Source organism: Lupinus angustifolius, chromosome LG07 (genome assembly GCF_001865875.1).
Source record: "Lupinus angustifolius cultivar Tanjil chromosome LG07, LupAngTanjil_v1.0, whole genome shotgun sequence".
NCBI classification, from domain to species: domain Eukaryota; kingdom Viridiplantae; phylum Streptophyta; class Magnoliopsida; order Fabales; family Fabaceae; genus Lupinus; species Lupinus angustifolius.
In genome coordinates, this window is record NC_032015.1 from 3353588 (window position 1) to 3376704 (window position 23117).

The window sequence follows — 23117 nt, forward strand, 5'->3', positions numbered from 1 at the left end:
ATCACTACATAAATGTGCACTAAGTTTCTAAAAAACATATAAATTTCTTTAACAATTTGACACTTAACAACCATGTATCATATATGGCCCTTGCAAGTTGCAAATCTACTCCTTGATTCGGATGATTATCATGATATAATTAACCGGTTCATTATGATTAAATAGAAAAAAAATACTTAGTAAATTCTGCTTGATTATTCCCTAACAGGGTTATTGACTGAGCTTATATAATTACCGAATTCATCATGATTATATCCACACCAAATGAAAAAAGACAGAGATGTGGGCTTGTGCAAGAAGGCCACATGGGGTGGCTGTTGGGTTTTCTATTGCTGTCATTCTTAATGACACTACCAAAATGTTGTAACATCATATCTTATCATGGCATTTTAGCATAAGTCTATGCTAAAAGGAGCCTTCCTTTATTACTTTCAAGCAGAATTAAATAGAGGGGATAGAAAAGAAGAATGAGTTGTCAATTTCTTAAAAGCATATATCCAAGGCCACCCCTTTTATTTCATCATCTTTTGTGGTTTAGATTTGAAGCCAAGTTGATTGTTGATACTGATTTTAATTACAAAAGGTAGCATGTTGTAGGGGTGAATATAATTTTGTTCATATCTAATTGTTACTGTTTAGTAACACTATGTTTTTATAGAAATTTATTATATTGAATAGCATAAAGGTGAATATAATTACACATTTATGCGTAGATTCGGGAATATGAGTGTGATGCTTTAAATTAGAGAAGGTGAATACATTTGTTTGGTGTAAAAAAGTGAATGTAATTAAATTGAATTTCATGGTTTCAAGGCAATTCACTTATATAATTTATTGATATTCTACTTTTTTTTCACTAACCATCCATAATAATTAAACTCATTCAATGTCTTTAGCCACTTACCAACCCAACTCGTTCCATATTCTAATTCTCTCATGCAATTTTTTCACACTAATTATTACTACCATTATATTTTTGATGAAAATTCTAATTATTATTTGCTTGTGTTACCAATTAACCTTATTATACCAAAATGTGTTAGTTCAAGTACATATTTAATTCATCGTAAGTAAAGTTTCATGTTCAAGTATTGTAGAAAAAAAAATTATTTATGGGGAGAGTTTTAACTCTATATATTTATAAATATTTCTAATTTGGAGAAGATTTTCTACTATACTAGGATTGGATTGATGAGACATGTTGTAAACAAAAAAAATTGAAGTACTTGAGAGTAAAAAACACCGTTTCAGACAAAACCCGAAAAACTGCAAATCACACAGCGAAAAGTCACATTCAAGCTTCTTTTGTTGTTGTTATTGTTGTTGTTTAGGCTTATCTACGTTATAGAGCTTTCACAAAACAGAGACAACCAAGCATGTATCTGACACTATACTAGTGAGTAGTGCCAAATCTTATATTTCAACCACAAAAGTATAAAACTTTGCTTCCAATTCAGCGACCCACTTGCCGGAAGATACCATTTTCCGGCGAGGTTTGTGAGATTCGGGCTATCAATGTCGGCGGTGGATAATGAAAAATCTGGGTCTGATGGGAAAGTTCGGAGCTTTTGCAATTTGTCATTTTGGCAAACAACTCATGCTTCTTCTTCTTCATCATCTTCTTTTACTTCTTCAACATTTTCTTCTATGCATAGTAGTGTTCATCAGCAAAGCCAGATTCTTCAGTCTCTTGATAGATCCACTCATCAACCAAAAACTACGGTTTCTTCCGTGGCTAAATCTCTTCTTCCTACAAGGAGAAGACTTCGTCTCGATCCTCCCAACAAGCTCTACTTTCCATGTATATCTCTCATAATTTTTGTTACATTTTCTGTTTCAGTTGTTGTTAAGCCAATCCAAGGTGTTATTTTGTATTATGTTTTCATTTAATTGCTTCTGAATAATATTAAACCCATTTAGGAATTCAGTTTTATTTTCCTGTTTTATCACTATTTCTATTCTGGATAAGTTTAAGTTTCCCTATAATGGGTAGAAATAGAAAAAATGGATATGTTTAATGTTTTGGAGTTCCAATTAAATGTTGCCTTTGTCTCCAATCTGATTTAATGTGATTTCTTTTTAAGATGAACCTGGTAAGCAAGTTAGGAGCGCCATCACAATTAAAAACACTTGCAAGTCTCATGTAGCTTTCAAGGTACCGTGTCTATATCTACTATTGTTCTTATCTAATTTAGTTGTGTTTCAATTTTCAACCTACAAAATAGAAATATGAGATCAGAACTCAGAAATGTTTCTTGGATGGTCTGCTACAACAACTGTGACATGACTGGAGAAACACTTCTTTGTCTGTAATATTTAGAATTCTCATTAAAATGATGATGATAGGTAGTGTAATATGTTGAACAAGACCATGCTTCTATTTGCATTTCACCACATATATTTTATAGGATTATGAACACTTGAGTTGTGTGTTAAAATGTCAATTTGACATAACTTGTTCCATTTATCCACTTTTAAGGTTACTACTGATGGTGATGTTTTGTTTTGTCTAGTTTCAAACAACTGCTCCCAAGAGTTGTTATATGCGCCCACCAGGTGGTGTTCTTGCACCTGGTGAAAGTATAATTGCAACTGGTAATTTATCCTCTTCTAAGCTAGTGTGAAGCATAAAAAGGTGAATGCTTGCAAGTTGGTCAACTCATTTACAATTGTGTCTTATACTTTGCAGTCTTTAAGTTTGTGGAGCCGCCAGAGAACAATGAGAAACCGATTGAACAAAAAAGCAGGGTTAAGTTTAAAATCATGAGCTTAAAAGTGAAAGGTGAAATGGACTATGTACCAGAACTGGTATGTGTTATCATTGTCTTGGCAATTTCCATGCTGTTTGGCTTCAATCTTCATACTTTAGCTTTTATACCTGCTCAATATGAATTGTTTGCTCCATTGTATCATACTCATTTCAATACTAAATGAAACTTTCAACATCATACTTTCTAATTGTTCTATAAATGAATCCTTATGATTATCAAGTTTCACTGTTTTCTGAAGTACCTTACTGCTAGCCTAACAAGTTTTTAGTTTAATCCAATACAAACCTTCATAAATTGCAATTATCAAATTGATGATAAATAATGAGAAATATGTTTCTTTAAGCCTTATGTTTTTGCAAGTATTAGGTTTGACGTTGTTGATAAAATCGTTTTTCATAATCCATCGATGGCATATGGCATGTATGACTTATTAATCCATGTAAGGATTAATAACCCAAGTCTATATATGTCAATCATATCAGTTTCAACATTTCGGATAGAGATTTGGTTATTGATTACTGAACACAAAGAATGTGCATTGGTTTTAAGTACAACAATTCTTCTATATTGCTTTCAAATACTGATCACAGTTGTGTCATATGATCCCTCACACAGTTTGAGGAGCAAAGGGATCAAGTATCGATAGAGCAAATTCTGCGGGTTGTTTTCCTGGACCCTGAACACTCTAGCCCTGTAAGATTAACATATCTCAAATACGTCACATGCCTCTACCATTTTGTGTGAAAGATTACAATTTTAAATATTGTTTCCTGAAGGCCATGGATAAGCTTAAACGGCAGTTGGCTGAGGCTGAGGCTGCACTGGAAGCAAGAAAGAAGCCTGCAGAGGAGACAGGTCCTCGAGTAGCCGGGGAAGGACTTGTTATAGATGAATGGGTCATATACATTTTTCATAATTTCCTTACCATTTTGTTCTAGCTTGTATTTGAATTGAATGATCTCACTTCATGTTTTCTCATTATTTTCACTTGTTTCTTATGTAGAAGGAAAGAAGAGAAAGATACCTGGCCAAGCAGCAGGTTGAAGGTGTTCCACCAATGTAAAGTATTTTAATTTTAATTGTGTTTGAGTTGTGTCCTTGATGTTCTCCATTTTTATATCGAGAAATCGATTTCGTGGCCTCTGATCTATCAGATGTGGTTGAGTGACCTAGCAAAGTGCTCTATAGAGATATTGTGAAAGTATTTCTTTGTTCTATTTCAGTAGCATGTTTGTGGTGTTAGATACCATTGAATTAATACTGTGTTTGATGGTACTTAATTATACTTTTGCATCAGCTCCTATAACTTGTAGATAGATTGCTTCTTTGTTTGAAATGAAACTGGTACTAGAAAAAAATGATGTTTTACCATCATGTAACTATTGCTATGGTTGGAGTTGCTTCAGATTGTGGCCTCTTTGTTATCCTGTTCACTTTTCTCTTTCATCTTACAGTTATGCTGCAGTAAAATGTTTCTATGAGCAAGATCCTTGTTAAAAAATGTAGGGTGTGATTAAGTGATTATTAATGTACTACTTTTTCAATCAAAATAAGATTAGAAATTTGGAATAGAATGCCAGTTCAAAGTTCTATTTCTGGTATAATATAATATAGATTATAGGTATAGGTATGCTACTATATGCGTTGCCTAATTCTGCTGTAGATCCAAAATAGTAAGATTTTTTATATATTAAACAATATATAGATTAATCGACCTATGTTTGAAGACTGATCTTATTCTTATTTTTTCATATACTTCAATGTGAATTGTGAAGAGCTAAGTGGTTAGGATTAGATAGAAATGTTAATTAATGGACTAATGCTTGCGGTCACTTTCATTATCTGCTGTAGAATAAAAAATATATGATATGACTAAACTAGGGATGATATTCCACAAAATCTACAAAGTGGACCGCTCCATTCATTTCTTATTAACAGTAGCTTTATATTATATTTAAGTTCCTATAGGGAGAATCTATTAGCTGTTATAATTATTACTATTATTAACAGAGAATCTATTAGTTATTCCTGAAATTACCATGTGCATCGTTGATGATTGAGCAGCAGATAAGCCATGTGTAAAGGGCAAGTATAAACAGGAATAGTAAAAACAAAATTACATATTATATACATAATATGAAGAATATGTTCCTGCAAAGTGGATTAGATTGTGTTTGATTGAAGTGAGTGAGCAAGGGTGTACTCATTTAAAGTAAGATAAATTCTTATTTTAGAGATAAACTCACTTTATACATGTTTTATTCTGTTTTCTTATGATAAATTTTTAAGATTGAACTTGTGAAAAATGTGTATAGGTAAATCACAGTCAATGAAGAAGATATAATTAAGGTGAAGCTTTTACTGGCCTCCGGATTTTATGGATCGGTTCACATCATATTACTTTTTACAGTAAACTTAGCAATAGTAAATTCGTGGGTCAGGTAAACGAGAAAAATATGTAGACTATTTGGTATACTTAACAAGTGGATGAGATTTTTTATATTGTTATTGCATCATCTATCATTAATATTTGATTAGTATTGATTTTTAAATATACAAGTAATATAAATGAATAATGAATAATGTAGTAATTATATATAAATTTTTATGATGTATAGATATTACACTCCTGATAAAATAAAAAGTGAGGGCAAAGTCTTTAAATGCATTGGCATAGTTTATAGCTAGTTAGGTGGGAGGCATTTTTATATATTCAATTTATAAGCTAGGTAGCATGGGGAAAATTGTAATACCATTTCTACATGTCACTATCTCAGTACTTGTTTTTGTGTCTTAACAAAAAACAAAAAGGACGTTCAAGCTGTATGATTCTGAAAATACTACCAAATTGTTAAAGTTGAATGAATAATTTTTAAGATCTTACCCAAACATAAGCTCTTTAATTCATAATTTTTGCTCTATAACGTGAGCAGAATAATTTTATCATGAGACGAGATAAGAGGGAGAGTAAACAAATAGTTAACCATATGATGTGATTCAAGATATGCAATAGATAATTGCTGCTCAAATCATAAATGCAATTGATAACCTATCGATCTTACCTTAATTTTGTCAAACATGGACTCTTGAAAAGAAAATTATCATTTTTATTTGTAGATAGGACTTGTTTCTGGTAAGATTGCTGTCCATAAAGCACAGGGTTACTGATCAAAGTACTATTAATATTCTATAAGATGAGGAGAAAGGGAAATGTTTTTGAATGAGAAAATCAACCATCCTCTTCTTTTTTTTTGCTGCCAACAAATCTGTATAGAGCACACAGAAGGTAGTGCAAAACTTTCAAACTAGATATCAGATTCGACTTGAGTCCCTGCCGAATATGAATCGCCTCGACCAGTCAGTTACCACCAACATCCTTGTTCTCCAGCTGACTTGTTTGCTGTATGTTTTGCAAACAGTTTGAGGTTGATAACATACTAACATTAAGAGTATTAAAGTGATTTTATGTTCAATAGATTACCTTGCATATATTGAATACCATAGCCACTGGGAGCTATGTCCAATTGAAATCCAATCTCCTGGAAGCATAGCTGCAGTTTGTTCTCCTCCTAGAGGAGCAAATTGTCCCAAATGCTTGTACCTTTTCATTACATCAATAAAAATATAGGCAATGAATGACTTCAATGATATCAAGCATAAGGTGTTGATCATGAACCCTTTTGGTGTTACTATCCTACCGTTAAGGGGTAAGGTACACAAATTGAATCAATCATTTATTTTCATGTGGGTATGTACCAACACATTAACCATTATAGTCAACTGACTTAACCACCTATAAACAGGGATGCATTGTGAAGTGTCATTTTGTACTAAAAAGGACTCGACGCCTTGAACACGCTTTCTATATCAGTCGTATTGCTTCATAAGTGAACATGAGTGAGTTTAGCTAATGAATTGGTCTTTTGAGTTATAACAAACGATATTGCAGTTGCAAGAGACTGATTCTGCGACTCGAAACTGTAACCTACTTGACACATGAAAACAACTTTAATCGTTGTGTCAACACTCCTATCCCCCTAACCATTATATTACCTATTGATATATGTGCTAGTTTTCTTGTAACATTAATTTTGCAAGGCTAGATTGAAAGATGAAAGAAAAGACAGGCTGAAACTTCTCCAAACCTGAAGGGACGAAACCGATGGCGTCCTACTCCCCTGAACCTGATAGGGCCTTCAGGGTATTTCTCACACAACTCCATGCGATTGAAACAGTCTGCAAGATAGGCGCCTTGTTGAGCAGCCACCTAGAACGATTGAAATTTGGAAGCCACCACAAAAGCAGAAGTGAGAATACCCTTAGTTGTTTAGTAGGTATTATTGAAAACTAAGTAGTGAGTGCAGTAGATGTACCTGAGCTGTTGCAGGAAGATTTTTCATCTGAGAATCTACTTTGGAAAGAGCATCTTTGAAGTATTCAATATCAGCTGTTAGAGAGCTTTCTTCAGATTTCTGTAGCAAGTTTGCCACATCCTTCATTTGGTTCTTCTTTAAATAAATCTCTACTTGGGGGTACCTCTCAATAATGTCACCAACAACCTCCCGGAATTCTTTAAGATCCAACCTTCCATTGTTGTCCTTGTCGGCCTTGCTAAATATCGCGGCTATATCTTCCTGGTACAACCATGGAAGACAAAAGGAGGACACTAAAAATTTATACTAGAGCTTAAGGAAGCAGCAGGAAACTGCTAAAATCAATTGCCAGAAAGTAAAACATGCAAGGAGTAGTTACTAGCACTACTATTTTCATTCCATGATCATTATAGATAATGTGAGAACATAGAAACAGATAAAGGTTGTAAGTTATCAATGACTCTGGTATAAATCAAGAAGTAACACTCATCCTTTATAATGATAGACAAAGAGACATACACAATGCATGGATTGCACATACCATAACTCTCCGCTGATTAACGGTGGCACAATCACCTAGAGCATAGATGTTCTCAAATCCTTCCAACCTTAGCCATTCATCAGTAACTAGTGCACGTCTATTAATCTGTCATACAAAGAATTCACAGCATGCAAAATTTGAACAGTGGTCTTGAATGACTTCCATACTTCGCATTTGGATTGAGAGTTAGACAGAGAAACAAACCTGACCAATCTGCTTCATAAAATCAAGTATTTCCGGGCGAGTACCAATACCAGTGGACCAAACTACCATTCCATGAGGTAGAGAAACTACTTGACCAGTTGCTCTTTCTTTGGCAGAGATTTCATTTTCAGATACGTTGACAACCATAGAGCCTAACTTCACATCAATGCCATCTCTGAAGAACTTTGATTCAGCAAAATCTGTAATTCTCTTGTCAAACCTGTAATTGAACCAATACATTATAACATACACGCACATCTAAAAAATCAAATAAAAAGGAAAGCAAAAAATAAGTGAAATTGCTAACAGCAAAAGAAGTTAATTGGAGTGAAAATGTTTAGGTAGTGAAAATTTACACCATATATAAACCTTATTTGATATTTCATCCAAAGGCATTGTAAAATTTCATACTCAGTAGCCTTGAAAAATATTACATGTTTAGGATATGATCGCCTGCCTCCAGGAGCGTAATCTTCACATATTTTTCAATAGAAGGATATAATTTAGATAGATCCTCATGTACAAAGTCATGAAGCTCTGCAGCAAACTCAACACCAGTTGGACCACCGCCAACTACTACAAAACTGAGAAGTTTTTTCTTATCTTCCGCTGATAAAGACGGGAGGCTTGCTCTTTCGAAAAGATCAATCACCGTTCGTCGGATTCTTAATGCATCTTCAACTTCCTTCAGAGAGATTAATGAGTAGATCAACATATCATCTAATTAGGAAGTTTTTCTTATATGAATGCATATGCAGGTATGAGGCATGCTTTTATCAGCTAATGAAATGTATAAATATGTATATACCTTGAGAAAATGGGCATGCTCTTGAACACCAGGAGTGTTAAAGGTATTAGAACGCGCTCCCATAGCTATTACCAGGTAATCATAATCAATGGAAAATTCTTCTGCGCTACCCAGCTTCTTGCCTTGAACAGCACGGCAGTAAACTTTGTTGTTCTTTGGATCGATCTTATAGCATTCAGCTTCACTAAATTGAACACTTGCACCTCTCTGTTGAGACATTATTATACATAATTCATTAGCCATATCATACTTAGAGGCCCATGTGGATGCTTAGACACCAAAAAATGATCAAAATGACATGGTATTTGAATTAAATTGCTCAAGGTGCACAATGCATATTCAAATTCTTCAGGTAATGATGAAGATAATCATGGGAAATATAATTGAATACCTTGCGGGTGATACTGCGAATAGGTTCAACGACGCTGCGTGCTTCCACAGTACCACACGTGACACTTGGCAGCAAAGGAGTGAAAGCAAAATAGTTACGTGGTGAAACCACATGAACTTCATAAGAAGGATCTTTCAAATTCTTCAGAAAACTAGTTCCAGCCCAACCAGTTCCAAGCACCACCACCTTCTTCTTGGGGATTTCGTTACCAAATTCACTTTGTACTGGTCTGGCATCACCGTATGCCACTAGTCCTCCACTACTGCAAATAGATACAGATGAAAAATATTACATGCATTCTACTTGACACTGTAATGTGCAACAAATATGGAACTTCATTAACAACTTTACTTTTTATAACGCAAAGGAGCGACGACGACATTTCGATTTGTTAAAATGAGAAAAAAACATTAAGGTTTGAGAATGTGTCAAGACCTGATGACAGTGCATACAACAACTGCCTTGGACCACGATGGATACTCATGAAAGACCCTTGAGGCTGTTTGGTAGTAAGAAGACCAACGCATTGTGAAATCCTAAGCTAGCTAACTTAAATTCTTTAGTGCTTAAACTGCTTCTGTTTATTATGTGTTACTTATTTTGTTTCCTCTTTTCTTTGCAAACAAGAAAAAGACAGTTAGTGATAACAAAAATGGAAGAGTTAACTGATTTTGAAGGTAGTTATAAATACTGGGGCAATTGGTCAAAGGTTTACATTTTCTTTGTTAAACATGATTATTTGTTGGGTTGAATAATTCAACTTGAAGCAATAAGACACTTGCCTTTTGAACAATGAAGTGATATCTCCATTATATGTGGAGTTTGAACACTGATGTCTCGGGACATTCCAGGTTCAAGCAACATTCTGTTTTCATGCATTAATTCTCGGATCATTGAAAATGTTATGAATCATGGAATCAGCATCAAACAATTGTATGCTCACATGGTTAGATACAAGTGTAGTGAAGAGCATAGAAAATAAAACAAATAAACACTTTCCTAATATTTCATATTTCTCCAAGCAAAGTTTTAGTCTTCTTTTTTTATACTTTTTAAAAGACATATACTTTATTCGGGTATCTTTTAAACTACAAATTTTGAGAATTGATACATCTTATAATAAATCTTTTGTCTAGTTATAAAGTAATAATCGAATAATTTTTGAAATCCAAATTTATCATATAAAAAGGAGTACAGATCCTCTCTATTAATGAAGACTTGAAAAACCAAAGAAAATCTAATGTGTAATAATACATCTATTCTTTTAAGTATAATAAAATAACATTTTTGCCATTTAAAACATAAGGAAATTGAAATATTTGCCTCTCCATTTTCTTATTCCATAAAAAGTGGTTTTAGTTCTACCTGCTAAAGTTGGTAGGATTAAAGTAAATTTTGATTTCCAAATTAAATAAAAGAAATTCATATAATATCAAAACCATTTACCTATACCAGAATATTGAGCTTCATATATAGAAAAAGAAGAGAGAAAACAATAATGTTTACATACGGATGACATTTTTTTTTTTGAGCTGAATGTGTGGCATTTAGGAAACTATATCCAAGAAAGGATGACATTAACCCACCCAAAGTATATACATATATACTGATGCAAAATGGAAGCTGCAATCAGAAGCATTCTCATCCAAAAGACATGACAATTCTCTAAGTGTTTTTTGCAATTGAAAGTGGACAAACATGCTATACCTTAATAGGTACAAGAATTAACAGGAACACAGTGCCACAAAATAATTAAGACTTTGTTTGCTATTCACATTAAACACCACTTGAATCTCTCCCAAAGATGAATCTTCTTGTCCAATCAGATATAACCAACACCCTTGTGCGCCAGCTCACTTGCTTGCTGATTATAGAACAAGAGTTATCATCAATCAAAACTTGTTACTATACACAAAAATAATTTGGCACGTGTTAAACAAGTGTCCATTGAAACATAGATAATTTACCTTGCATATACAGAATACCAAAGCCATTGAGTGCTGTGACCCATGGAAACCCAATCTCCAGGAAGTTCTGCTGCTGCCTGCTCCCCACCCAAAGGAGCAAATTGCCCAAAATGCTTATACCTTTGATAATTAGTAATCACCAACTTAATGATTAGTTATGGATTAAGCAAACTAAAGGTAGGAAATCAAGATAAACAATTAAGTACTTGATTAAAGCAAAAACTTATCCAAAATGGTTCTCAAAACATCACTCCACTCATGATAAGGTTTTTGGTGCTCATTAAAAGTAGTATTTTAAGTTTGAGTCTTACCCATTAGTGTGATGCCCTTTTTATAACTCATCACAAAATAAACCCCCTTGTATAATTTATTCAAATCATTCTTAAATTGATAAACTAAACCTTCTATTTCCCTCCATAATGAAACTCGCAAACATAACCTTAATCTCTAAAGAGGTCAAATATTCTATCTTTTCACAGCTTTTAACAAAGAATGACATTAATTATCTTGATTGAGCAATAGGTCTGATATGTCACAGAACTTAAATGCAGAAACTCATCATAGGAACATGGTTTCTAGCAACAAAAAAATCATCTCCAGAAGCTGAAAAAATCCTCTGTAGGCAGTTGAAGCATGGAACTCCAACCTAAAACAATTATTTATCAGAATTTACCTTACAATCCACTAAAAGATACACTTTCTGAAGAATAGTAGCTTATTTATGTTGTGAACAGTTCGCTTAAATGGACATCAAATTTGTTATCTATGTGTGCACCTCTGCAGGGTATCCAAGTTTTCCTTATCAACTGCTTTCAAATTTGAAGCAATCATAACAACTAACCGGGTTTCCTGGGTGTCCGATTTAGATAGACCAGACTATTTTCCAATATTCATTCAGCAGACAGGAACTACAGAAAACATAAAATATGAGCATAAAAAAGTATATGGTTTACTGGAATGGTCGAAACTGATGATGTCCAGGTCCTCTAAATCGTCGAGGACCTTCAGGGTGATCTTCACATTTATCCATGCAGTTAAAGCATCTAGCTAGATATTCACCTTGTTGGGCAGCAACCTAGATATACCAATGCATTAAAAGTGTGCAAACTATAATATATTTGACTGCAAACAGAGCTTGCATAAGCAACAATTCAGTTACTGATGAAATTATCCTTACCTGTGCTGTCGCTGGAAGAACCTTCACCTGTGAATCTACATTGGAAAGGGCCTGCTTAAACCCTTCTATGTCTATTTCTTTTCTTTGGTTCCCTTGCGAATCTTTCAAAAGATTGGTCAAATCAAGCAGATGTTCCTTCTTTAGATAAAGTTCAACTTGTGGATATCTTAAGATGACATCACCCATCACACCCTTGAATTCTTCAATAGTTAAGATGCCGGAATTATTTTTGTCTGCAGCCTTGAATATGTCTGAGATGTCGTCCTAGAAAACAGAGCTAATGAGTAAACACAATCATGATTTATGTTACTGTCAAAGGGACTCATAATTTCTTCCATTCTCTTCACAAGAAGAAAACTATAGCAGTTTAGTTCATAGAGGTAGCAGCTTCACTGAAATTACTTGAAAATAATGGAACAAAGGGCATAATGAGCATAATTTCTTTACCAGCTCCTAAATCGAGTTGGTCAAATACTCAAATCTGTATTCATAGAGCACCTTACAGTATATAATAAGCTCATATGTTACGAAAAAATTGTTAAAGGCTTAAAAGATACCATGATTTTTCGTTGATTTATTGTACAACAATCACCAAGGGCATATACAGATTCACATCCCTTCACTCGCAACCATTCATCAGCTGCTAGTACACGATTTTTGGCCTGCACACAGAAATTCTAACTTATAGATTAACCATATAATAGTTAGATGATATTTTATGCCAATGGGGGAACCATGTTTCAGAAATGCATGGAATTAAGCAGCACCTGACCAATTTCTTCCATAAAGTCCCGCACAAATGGAAGAGTTGCAATGCCAGTGGACCAAACAACCAATCCATGGGGCACAGAGCAAACCTCTCCTGTTGATTTCACGTTCACCGTAATTTCCTTGTCACTAACTTTAACAACACGGCTTCCTGTTTGAACGTCTATACCATCTCTTCCAAACTTCTGCTCCGCAAATGAACTTATTCTTTCATCAAACCTAAAATATTGAAGACCACAGTTTATCTAAGTTATGACTTCTTGCCAGAGTTGTGGTAAATGTCAAAGATTTAAGCAGTTTGTCAGACTTGTTCAATGATTGTCTTATTTTATGAGCTTAGCAATGCTACAAAATCGAGAAAACTTCCAATGGTAGTAGAATGCATAAACAACAGAAGATTAGAAGTCTTAAATTGTGGGGAAGGAAAAGTAATGATCTAAAGTTGTAATTTCCCACCTACCTGTTAGCAAATGCAATCTTCCACCAGAGCTAAATAGGAGCTAATAAATACTTGGTAGTAATAGCTGGGCATACACCATTCAGGTAACATTTCTAAGATGTACGCAAGTTAAAACTTGCAAGGAGTCTATTACGAAAGCAGTCCTTTCTGTATCAAGAGCACTTATTTGTAACATTAAAACATTGATTGATAACCTAAGTGATTTACGATGCCAAACCTATGATAATAAATCAGATCCTCAATAATAACCATAACACAGAAACTATCATAAAAAAGACTGTCCTGCTCATCTGTATGGATTTAGTTATCAATCTGATTTGTTCTTTTGGTAACATTAACCGAATCATAATGCTGTCCTGCTCTTCTAATGGAGTTACTTTCAGGGGACTAAAACAACATTTATTGTGAAAGATTATGACAGTGGAAGGAGCTCTAGCACCAGACCCAATGCTGTTACTTGTATGAAAGACGTTTCTCTATAGGTAACACATGTAACGCACTACATAAACAAATGAAAGGTTTTGGGAAGATAGCATAGTTTCCATGTTAATCTTTTAAAAGCATTAGAGAGTAATTGAGACTGTTAGTGTTTTCCTTACGTGTTCAAGATGTGATCTCCTGATTGAATCAATGTTATCTTCACTATATCTTTGACAGTAGGATATAATTTGATTAAATCTTCCAGGACATAATCATGCAGCTCTGCAGCAAATTCCACACCAGTTGGACCTCCTCCAACAACTACAAAATGAAGATTTGACCTTCGCTCTTCTTCAGATAGACTAGGAAGAACAGCTTTCTCAAAGCAATCTATCACAGACAATCTAATTTTCTGAGCGTCCTCGACATCCTACCAGTGTAACATTTTGGATTAGTGGCAAAGTGATTCACAAACAAGAGTGTGGTGGTAATAATTTTTCTCACCAAATTCAAAGACTAAATGAATCACCAGATAAACGACATTCATAAACAAGCAGAAAAGCTTTTGATCCATTAAATGAATGTACTCTATATGTGTACCCCAAAAAAATTAATTTACCTTCAGAAAATAACAGTTCTCCTTGACACCAGGGGTGTTAAAAGTATTTACTTGTGCTCCTGCCGCTACAACCAAGAAGTCATACTCCAAAGAAAATTCACCACTTCCCACTAAGTGTTCAATATTAGACCGGCAAAACACCTTTTTGTTTACAGCATCAATCTTGACACATTCTGCCTCCCAAAATTTTATTTCTCCTTTTCTCTGCAATGAGAAAGAAACAAAAAGACTCGCTTATTTATTAAAAAAAGAAATCCGATAAGAAATCACATCGTGATAACAATAATCTCATTTTTTTAATCATCAAACAATAATCTAATGACATACAACAAAGTCATTCCTCTAATAATCCTGTCTTTATAAGTTGGATCTCAACGAAAAATTTATTTCTCATTACATTACTACATGTACATATGCAACCAATGCTGTACAAAAAATCACATTCCAACAGTTATTCTTAGAGCTCTTGTTTTGTTTACTCCACCTTTTTTATGATGTTCCGGACTGGCTCTACAATGCTCCGTGCTTCAACTGTTCCACAAGTTACACTGGGTAGTAAGGGAGTAAATGCAAAGTAGTTACGAGGTGAAACAACCTGAACGTCATACAACGAAGCATCCAGACCCTTAAGGAAACTGGTACCAGCCCATCCTGTTCCAAGAACCACTACTTTCTTTTTTGGGGGTGCAATAGCATCAATAGTAGGTCGTTGAGTTTCTGATTGTAACTCTGAGTATGCCACCACACCTCCACCACTGTAGTTTCCAAGGGAAGATAAACTCAATGAAACAGAAACTTTGTTACCTAAAAACTATCAAATGTAGCCCAAGTGCAAGCAAGAAGCAAGAAAGCAATTATTGAATGTTCACATATAGACAACAATCGGAACTCGGTTCAGGCTGACGGTATTTTTGGAACAATGTAAGGAAGAAACAATAAAAAATCAGAAATAGGAGCAAGAAAAGGGATAGTTTAAGATGAAATCTTGCTGCAAGGTACTTGATCCAATAGCTTTTAGAAGTCCATGATCTCACTCCTTTTTTCTATTTACTGAAGAAATGAGATTACTTTACATCCAAAGGTCATTTTGCCTACCTTGTAGCCATTTTTTATCTTCATACTTGGATTTTTTTATCTTAAATATATTATCCAAATGGTATAAGAAGGAGTTGTTACAGAAAATTACATTCTATGACTTCTGGTCAGATTCCTATCCACCACAACCAAAGGAGGAAAAAGTATAATCTAAATAGTTTTTTTTTTACTTTTTAGTGAATAACTAAGTCTATATTATATCAGTTAGAATTCTTCTAACCAAGAACTATTGTTTTCTTGATCCTATAGTACCTTTATCGACAGACACATAACTTCCCTGTTACTTCAAGTATCAAACATTAATAATTAGTCTTCCACTCTAACCAGTACATAATTCATTATCTCACCTGTCAATATGGATGGAAGAGTAAGTAGAAGCTCATACGCATTAGAAATCAAGAACTTAAGTTTATGCCATTTGCAGAGTAAAAATAATTGCAATAATGCCTTAAATTGTTAAATTTAATCCATTTAAAATTGCTTCACCAGTGATAACTCAGTGCATTGCTGTTTTATCAAAAAGAAGAGGAAAATGAGAGAAACAGGAGCACCATATGATGCTATGTAGATTCAGGGGTATCCTATTGGAGGAGCCTCTACTATGGTCATCATCCCTCTATTTGAAGATCTATGATCCTCTTAGGTGGATGAAGCTACATGCTCAATACTCACATGGATATTTGAGGTCAAATTGGTTGGATCCATTGACAATGCTAATCCCACATCAAGAATTGTTCCAAATGGGTCAAGTGCTAAGTCAAATAGTAACCGAATATCGAATCAAGCCATTTTTATTTATTTTACAAGACAAACCAGGCATTCTTAGTACTTAAACATGTAGTTGATTGTGGATGTAAGTTGATCAATACTCTAAAGAAAGACACTGATGCTGGAACGGTCATGTGTGTAGAAGCAATTGTTACAGTCAAAACTTGGTCAACGTGCGCATTAAACTGGAGAATTGTATCTATTCTCTACGATTGTCAAGATCTAAGATTTCTTCTATCTTTCGCTCAAATATTGAATTTAGCAATATGTTTCTATAAGTTCGCAAATTTGTGAAGATCAAGGTGATAAAAGCACACCCCATTCTGATGAGCACCATTTTATTTGGAACTTGGAACCTTCCCAGATTTCAAGAACAAAAAGCACTAAACTTGTATAAAAAGAAAGACAAGAACAAAAAGGGTGGTAAAAAGATGACCTGAGGGTGCAAAGAAGCAGAAAATTGGAACTATTGAGAGTTCTAGAGGCTCTGACGAAAAAGGAAGAAATCGTCATGTGGAAGCAAAATTGGTAAGACGTAGTGAAAAGTTGGTGACATAAAGAAAGCAAGGTTTTATTTTTGAGCTCTGACTTTGAGTTTCAACCGGACTCACATCTTCATACACGTTGCAATAATGACCATCACGTTGTGCGTACACGTGGATTGAAATAGAAGACAAAGACTACTTCAGTGATGTTTTTAAATTGTTAAGTGTCAATGCACGATTAGATTAGAATAACATCGTAAGTATATGTCATTAAATTATACCATTCTATGTTACTTGACCTGGAAAAATCAAACCAAATTCGGATTTGTCGTGTAAATTTATTATGATGTACATTAAAGCCCTAAACAAATAACCAATTCTTTCATCTTACCGTGTTCCAGTTGTCTACATATTTAATGACATCACCCAATTCTTTTCCATCAAATCTTCATCATCATTTCCAGCTGTAACTTTATATACGCCGAAAACATGGTTCACTATTAACATCAATACAACAAGCTTCATTAATATCTTATAGGCAGGTATATTAAAGCATTCTTATAGCCCCATTCATCAATTTGTCTATTACAATTTCTTCCAGTCCAGTATACTTAATTTCCCTATAGAAAGTGCATTTATTTTGTATGAGAATTATAATGGGCATTTGATTTAGTGATACGCATCCAAAAGATTCAATAAATTGATTTCCGAATTACAGTTCACGAATTCAAAATTCATATTCGTAATGAGTAAAAAATATTAACTGGTGGTTTACGGATACCTTGTACAATACTACCTGTGAATAATCACAGGTTTCGGTTATCCTTTAATTTTTACATGCTCAAAAAAAAACTGGACAAATGAATATATATGTCGCAGAACCGCAGAGGGTTGTTAACATTGTATTTAAATTTCCAACACAACCGAGATGTCAATTACAAGAAAGTCAAGAACAACATTACAAGGACATTTCAGGACTGTACAGCGAACAATTGCTAAGAAAACAACGAAACATTTCTCTGTTGTATTCCTTTACGTCACAACCATGAATTCAACCGCAAACTGAAAAATACGAGGTAGCCGGAAAATGAACTGCACTGAAATTTAGAACCCATCATTGATAGTCCATCAAATCTGAAAGAGCCGCATGCGAGAGATTCTCATTACATTCATATTCTGGTTCAAAGGTAATGCAAAGAAAATAAGAAAAACCAAAACCTATAGAAGTTGTCATATATTCATATTATTATTTAATAATACAAAACACACAAAAGTTAAACCATGATTCCAATATCAAATTGCTATGACAAACAATGTAGTGCTGTTATTTAACTCCTATCCCGTGAGATAACGAGAGATGAAGCTGATGACAACACGAAATATTTGAGTTCTTCAGACCCTGAACAAACTAAAAAAGTACAAGGTATAGTGGAACTCAGGAAAATGAAGAGTTCATTACAAGAAAATCTAACAAAAGCATTACAAAATTTGTAATAAAAGATTCAGGAAAACGAATTGGATCTAAAGTTTAAACATTGGCAACATTGGGCGGCTCAGAACATGTCACAGCTTTCTCAATCAAGAATTTTCAGAAGCAGAACTGGCATAGCTGATTGAATGTCATCATAGCCAGCTATTACACTATTTTTCTACAATTACAGATGCTAAACAACGATCGAAAATATATAATCTTGAACAAAAAAATAATTTTCTTGCGGAAAAATCAAATTCAGTCTCGGCTCATATCAAGAAATTCAACCATTTTATCCTTTGTGCTTCATTGACGCATCTCAGAAGCGCGGATAAGTTATAATCATCGCCAAGTAATACAAACGAATCAATATTTAATATTATACATGTTACGAGTATTTTCGAAAGGACAGACACTGAAAGATAAGAGCCCCAAAATCGAAAACAACACCGCATTTGATTTATGCCTCTAGGACTAGCTCCAAATCCATAGAACACATCGTGTTCGAAAACAAGCTGAAGGTTTAACGAGGCAAAATTCAGTTACATAATTGAATTAAGAGAAAAAATTAAAAAAGATGAAATTTTGCAGTTACTTTGACACAGAACACAGCCATGAAAAAAGGGCTAAACTGCAACACGAACGGCGTACAATTTTGCACGAGCATTGGGGCTTTCGCGTCATCGATAAATCAGAGAAGCCCGGGGATGCAACATGCGTAAAGAAATGAGGAAATAGAAACTAATCTAAACATCTAATCGAATACAAAATCTATTGACATCTAATCGAATACAAAATCTATTGACATCTAAAATTCAGAGTAAACTAAAAGAAATTGAATTGAAGAAACCCTAATCGGCTCCGGATATTTGATAAATGGGGGGCATAGGATTGTTATATAGGCGCAATAAAAAACTAGAAACCCTAGAAAATTATCTCGTTGGCGGTGGTAGTAAACTAGTAATAAATGGGTGAGGTTTACCCGAACCAGCCCGTTAGGCCCAATGTAAACTTCTGAGTTGGTTGGATGGTCCAGTTAATTTTGAGTTAAGAAAATTTAGTTTTTATTTCTACATCCTAAATATTGCTTATAATTATTTTCTAATTTATAATCAATAATTTTAAATCTTGCTACCTTATTATCGTAAAGATTGAGAAATAATAATCTGGAATGTGTTTATGTTAATTACATTGACATATTGTTTTTAGGGAAAGATCTATAAAAAAAACCCATAAACTTCATATTTTTGTATTAACTATTTTTTAGTCTATTATTAATTTAAAATTATGTTATGTTTGGAACAAATATTGTTAAGTGATAATTAATTTTTTATAAAGATAATATTAAATTAATAAAAATGAAAAATTCTCACTTTATATTCTTTAATTTCGACTATCTATATTTTTATTTTTAATTTTCTTATACATCAATATTATTCTCATTGTTAATATAGTTTTAACTCTCAAATTTACTTATTTTCTTAATCAATTTATGTCTTAACAAAAGTTTCTTTCAGCCATTAATGTTGGTTAACATGTATTGTTGGAAAGAGGTCTCAAAAAATTATGTCATCATGTACCAAACCAATCAAATCCCACCAAATAATATAAAAAGTTACTTTATGTTTTTATGATTTTTCTTTTTAAATAGATGACAACTTCCAATTAGATTGGAACACCATGACACATGAAAAAATGGGATAGGTGATCCCATTGGTTGGAGTTGGAGGCCAATTACTACTATTATGAGTTTGATATTAATGCATTTATAGTTAGTCAATTATTAATTTAACATCATGTTATGTTTGGAACAAATATAGTTAAGTGATAATTAAGATAAAAATATTTCAGAGTATCTTCTTATAAAACATAAAATTCATGAAAGTTTTATACTGGTAAGCAAACCATTGATGTTGCGAATAATTCTAGATAAATACTCCAAACGAATTTGCAACCTGCCTAAAATGATATAGATCGCCTCTAGCTAGTCACTTTCCAAAATTATATTGCGGTGACCCAAATCCAAGCCAATCTTAACCCATGTTTGTCTAGAAGTTCTGCTTGAATTGCAAATCTAGTTCCAAGGTTTCCTGATAATTTTGATAACCAATGTCTTTCATATTACAAATAACTCCTTCACCTCTAGTAATTTGATCTCTAAAATTATAACTTCCATCCATATTAAGTGTTATCCTTCTAATATTGCTTTCACATTTCTGATTGTGGAGTTGGATCTTGAGTTCTCTTTTAAAAATGGGGAGCACATATTCTCTCTAAAGTGTGTACTACTTGTATCAATTGTTTCTCATTGGTCATAAAATATAAAGTTAATATATATTTAATTTTTGTTTTACTTTTTTGACCAATAAAAAACAAAAGGTACATGAAATGGTACAAAGTTTGGGTTAAAAGATTTGGCTCCGCTCATGATAGTAATATTGCTATATTGCTAACTTGAATTTGCCTAATAACACTATTAGGAACTTGCAAGATGCACTTTGAAGGAGTCACATCATACTGTTCTCTAACAAACATGTCCCTTGGAAAAGGTTTTGGTAACAACATTCCTGTATGATAAGTAAGATGTTGGGTACATTGGCTGCAATCATACATCAAATTTGCAAATGCATTTATTGAAGCAGTCTCGTGGTACTTCTAGAATGCTTGAACTTAGTTAATGGAAGAACTTCACAGCAAATTCTTGTTCACATTTAACCAGTTTACATTCCTTCCTATGGTATTTGAATCTTGAAACCGATGGCTCTATTACAAACACAATAACAAAGTTTCTAACCACAAGCCTATAGCACACAGCCTTGTGACCGCTGCTCCCTTACACACCAAAATAATCGCATTGCAACAAGGAGTACATAAAAAATAACTGTCTAAATATCTATATCACATGCTACCTCAAAACTTTATAGACCACCAAACCTCATTCTTCTTAAACAGATAAGCTATTTCTTGTCAGTCATACTATCATCCATGTCAAATGCCGATACCCAGCCCACTTCGCAGCAATGCGTAAGCCAATGGCTAAAGCTGCAAGAAGAAGTGGAATCGGAAGCCTCCTCTCAGCTGTTTCAACTTCTTTCCCTTCTTGAAGCATTTTGGAATGCTGAAAAATAGCTAAGGCTGTGAATGAAATAATCACCAAAACTCTAACCCAAGGCTCCCCAACAGCAGCGAGTACAGCTGCAACAGGCATGGCCGATGAAACATCATCTCTCTTTTTGAGAAGTTTAGAAAAACCATACACCCCAAGCAGGAGGGTCCAGAACAAAGGTTCAGAAATATACCCTCTAACAGCGGCATAGCCAAGAAGACCAGATATAGTCAAAACATAAGATTGCTCATTGACACAATTTGGCACAGTAGCTTGAGCTATAGATAAAACAACTGATGCCAGTGCAATGGTGATGGTCAGGTCTGGTATAGGAGTGTAGTTAATTATCGAAGAATAGAAAGCTCGAATGGTGTAAAGCAAATCCTCAACACATCTAATTGAAAAAGTGATTGGATTTCCGATGAAACGGTAGAATACTGCAAAAGCATATTTGAAAACATATCCTATAAAACGAATGATGCCAAATACAGCATTCCTCCAGTTTGACAGCTCGAATAGAACTGCTCTCCAAGCATAGATGAGAACAGACAATACTGTACATACACAAGAAAGAAATTGTTACATGTTGAGCATATAAAAGAGAGAAACTGCATACTTGAACCAAAATGGGTCTAAATGGAAGCTGAAAACTATTATTTTCTAAACTTTTACACAGGGGAAGAAAACACCTAGATAAACAGCCCTCAGCCAGATACAGAGGCTTTAACGTTATATAGTGGCTAGAATTAGTCTAAAGATGCAGTTAAATTCTTACTATCCATTATCCCTCAACAATGATAAATCTCTACCTATATGATGAAATGTAGGTGAAAAAAACAGTGGAGAAAAACATAGCTGATATCTGAAAACTCCTTTTCTACATGATTAATACACTTACAAGAGAAGTGAACGTAGTTTTGAACAAATACTCGACTAAAACTTATATAGTAGCACCACAAATAAATAAAAAATCAGAATTGGAACAAAATTTCATACCTCATGGTTTTGAGAAAAAATCCAATTTCAAAATAAGCATAATTATTCATTGAAAATCAATAAGCACAATCATGCTACAGAAACTAAAAACGAAACAAAAAATCAAAAGTAGTGAATGAGATAAATCAAGTTTAATAAAATTTATCAATGAACTGACCCACAAGCCATGGCCACCTAATACTAGTGTCAGGAACTTCTTTAGCGAGGTACCGAAACCGCTCCGGCATAGAGCTTCTCCCTGGACCCTCTTTCTCAGCTTCATCTAACCCAACAAAAGCATCGTCGTCGTTTACAGCGAAACGCTTCCAAAGATAGAATCTGGGTGCTTTGGGGAAAACCCCAGTAACATTGTTGGGTGTGAGTTGAGGCTTAAAGGCTTGAACTTTGGGCAAAGAGAGAGATGGGAATGGTTGGAATCGGCGTGAAGATGAGGGTGTTGTGGAAAAAGTGAAATGGGGTTTGAAAGATAGAAGGGTTGAGATTGAAGTGGACATGGCTTATGGCTACGATTAGAGAGGGATAGACATTATTTTGAATTTTTTAGGATTGAGTAAAGGGTACATGAAACACAAACTCAGGTATGCTAGATTCTTAAAATTATTGTTTGTTTTTTTCTCTTTCATTAGGTTCTTTATATTTGGCCGTTTTATGCCAATTCATGAATTACTCTTCGTGTGAAAACAGATATTTTTATTGA

General features: G+C 34.0%; 4 protein-coding genes across 6 annotated transcripts; 1 reads left to right on the forward strand and 3 right to left on the reverse strand.

The window, feature by feature from the left end:
• Positions 1239 to 4067, forward strand: LOC109351812 (vesicle-associated protein 4-2-like). Of its 2 annotated transcripts, none has more exons than XM_019593437.1 (7): positions 1239 to 1801; positions 2085 to 2155; positions 2514 to 2595; positions 2690 to 2808; positions 3387 to 3431; positions 3548 to 3667; positions 3775 to 4067. In XM_019593437.1, the coding sequence occupies exons 1-7, from the start codon at positions 1516 to 1518 to the stop codon at positions 3832 to 3834; spliced, it is 783 nt and encodes a 260-aa protein (XP_019448982.1). In that variant the 5' UTR covers positions 1239 to 1515; the 3' UTR covers positions 3835 to 4067. The 2 variants fall into 2 exon arrangements, with proteins under 2 accessions (XP_019448982.1, XP_019448981.1); XM_019593436.1 differs by having other exon boundaries at positions 1243 to 1801; positions 3387 to 3464.
• Positions 5858 to 9787, reverse strand: LOC109351806 (external alternative NAD(P)H-ubiquinone oxidoreductase B3, mitochondrial-like). Of its 2 annotated transcripts, none has more exons than XR_002108292.1 (11): positions 9524 to 9785; positions 9089 to 9350; positions 8698 to 8904; positions 8324 to 8574; positions 7890 to 8109; positions 7686 to 7790; positions 7145 to 7405; positions 6917 to 7038; positions 6253 to 6372; positions 6023 to 6171; positions 5858 to 5989 (listed from the first exon to the last, which is right to left on the reverse strand). XR_002108292.1 is itself a non-coding variant. In XM_019593427.1 (11 exons), the coding sequence occupies exons 1-10, from the start codon at positions 9613 to 9615 to the stop codon at positions 6084 to 6086; spliced, it is 1728 nt and encodes a 575-aa protein (XP_019448972.1). In that variant the 5' UTR covers positions 9616 to 9787; the 3' UTR covers positions 5858 to 5989; positions 6059 to 6083. The 2 variants fall into 2 exon arrangements, 1 of the variants encoding a protein (XP_019448972.1); XM_019593427.1 differs by having other exon boundaries at positions 6059 to 6171; positions 9524 to 9787.
• Positions 10649 to 16912, reverse strand: LOC109351807 (external alternative NAD(P)H-ubiquinone oxidoreductase B1, mitochondrial). The gene is made up of 10 exons (XM_019593428.1): positions 16799 to 16912; positions 14984 to 15254; positions 14500 to 14703; positions 14060 to 14310; positions 13000 to 13219; positions 12790 to 12894; positions 12233 to 12496; positions 12009 to 12130; positions 11056 to 11175; positions 10649 to 10952 (listed from the first exon to the last, which is right to left on the reverse strand). Exons 1-10 carry the CDS (start codon positions 16873 to 16875, stop codon positions 10865 to 10867), a joined length of 1722 nt encoding a protein of 573 aa, XP_019448973.1. The 5' UTR covers positions 16876 to 16912; the 3' UTR covers positions 10649 to 10864.
• On the reverse strand, positions 21290 to 23005 carry LOC109351811. Its single transcript, XM_019593435.1, has 2 exons — positions 22578 to 23005; positions 21290 to 21978 (listed from the first exon to the last, which is right to left on the reverse strand). The coding sequence occupies exons 1-2, from the start codon at positions 22912 to 22914 to the stop codon at positions 21290 to 21292; spliced, it is 1026 nt and encodes a 341-aa protein (XP_019448980.1). The 5' UTR covers positions 22915 to 23005.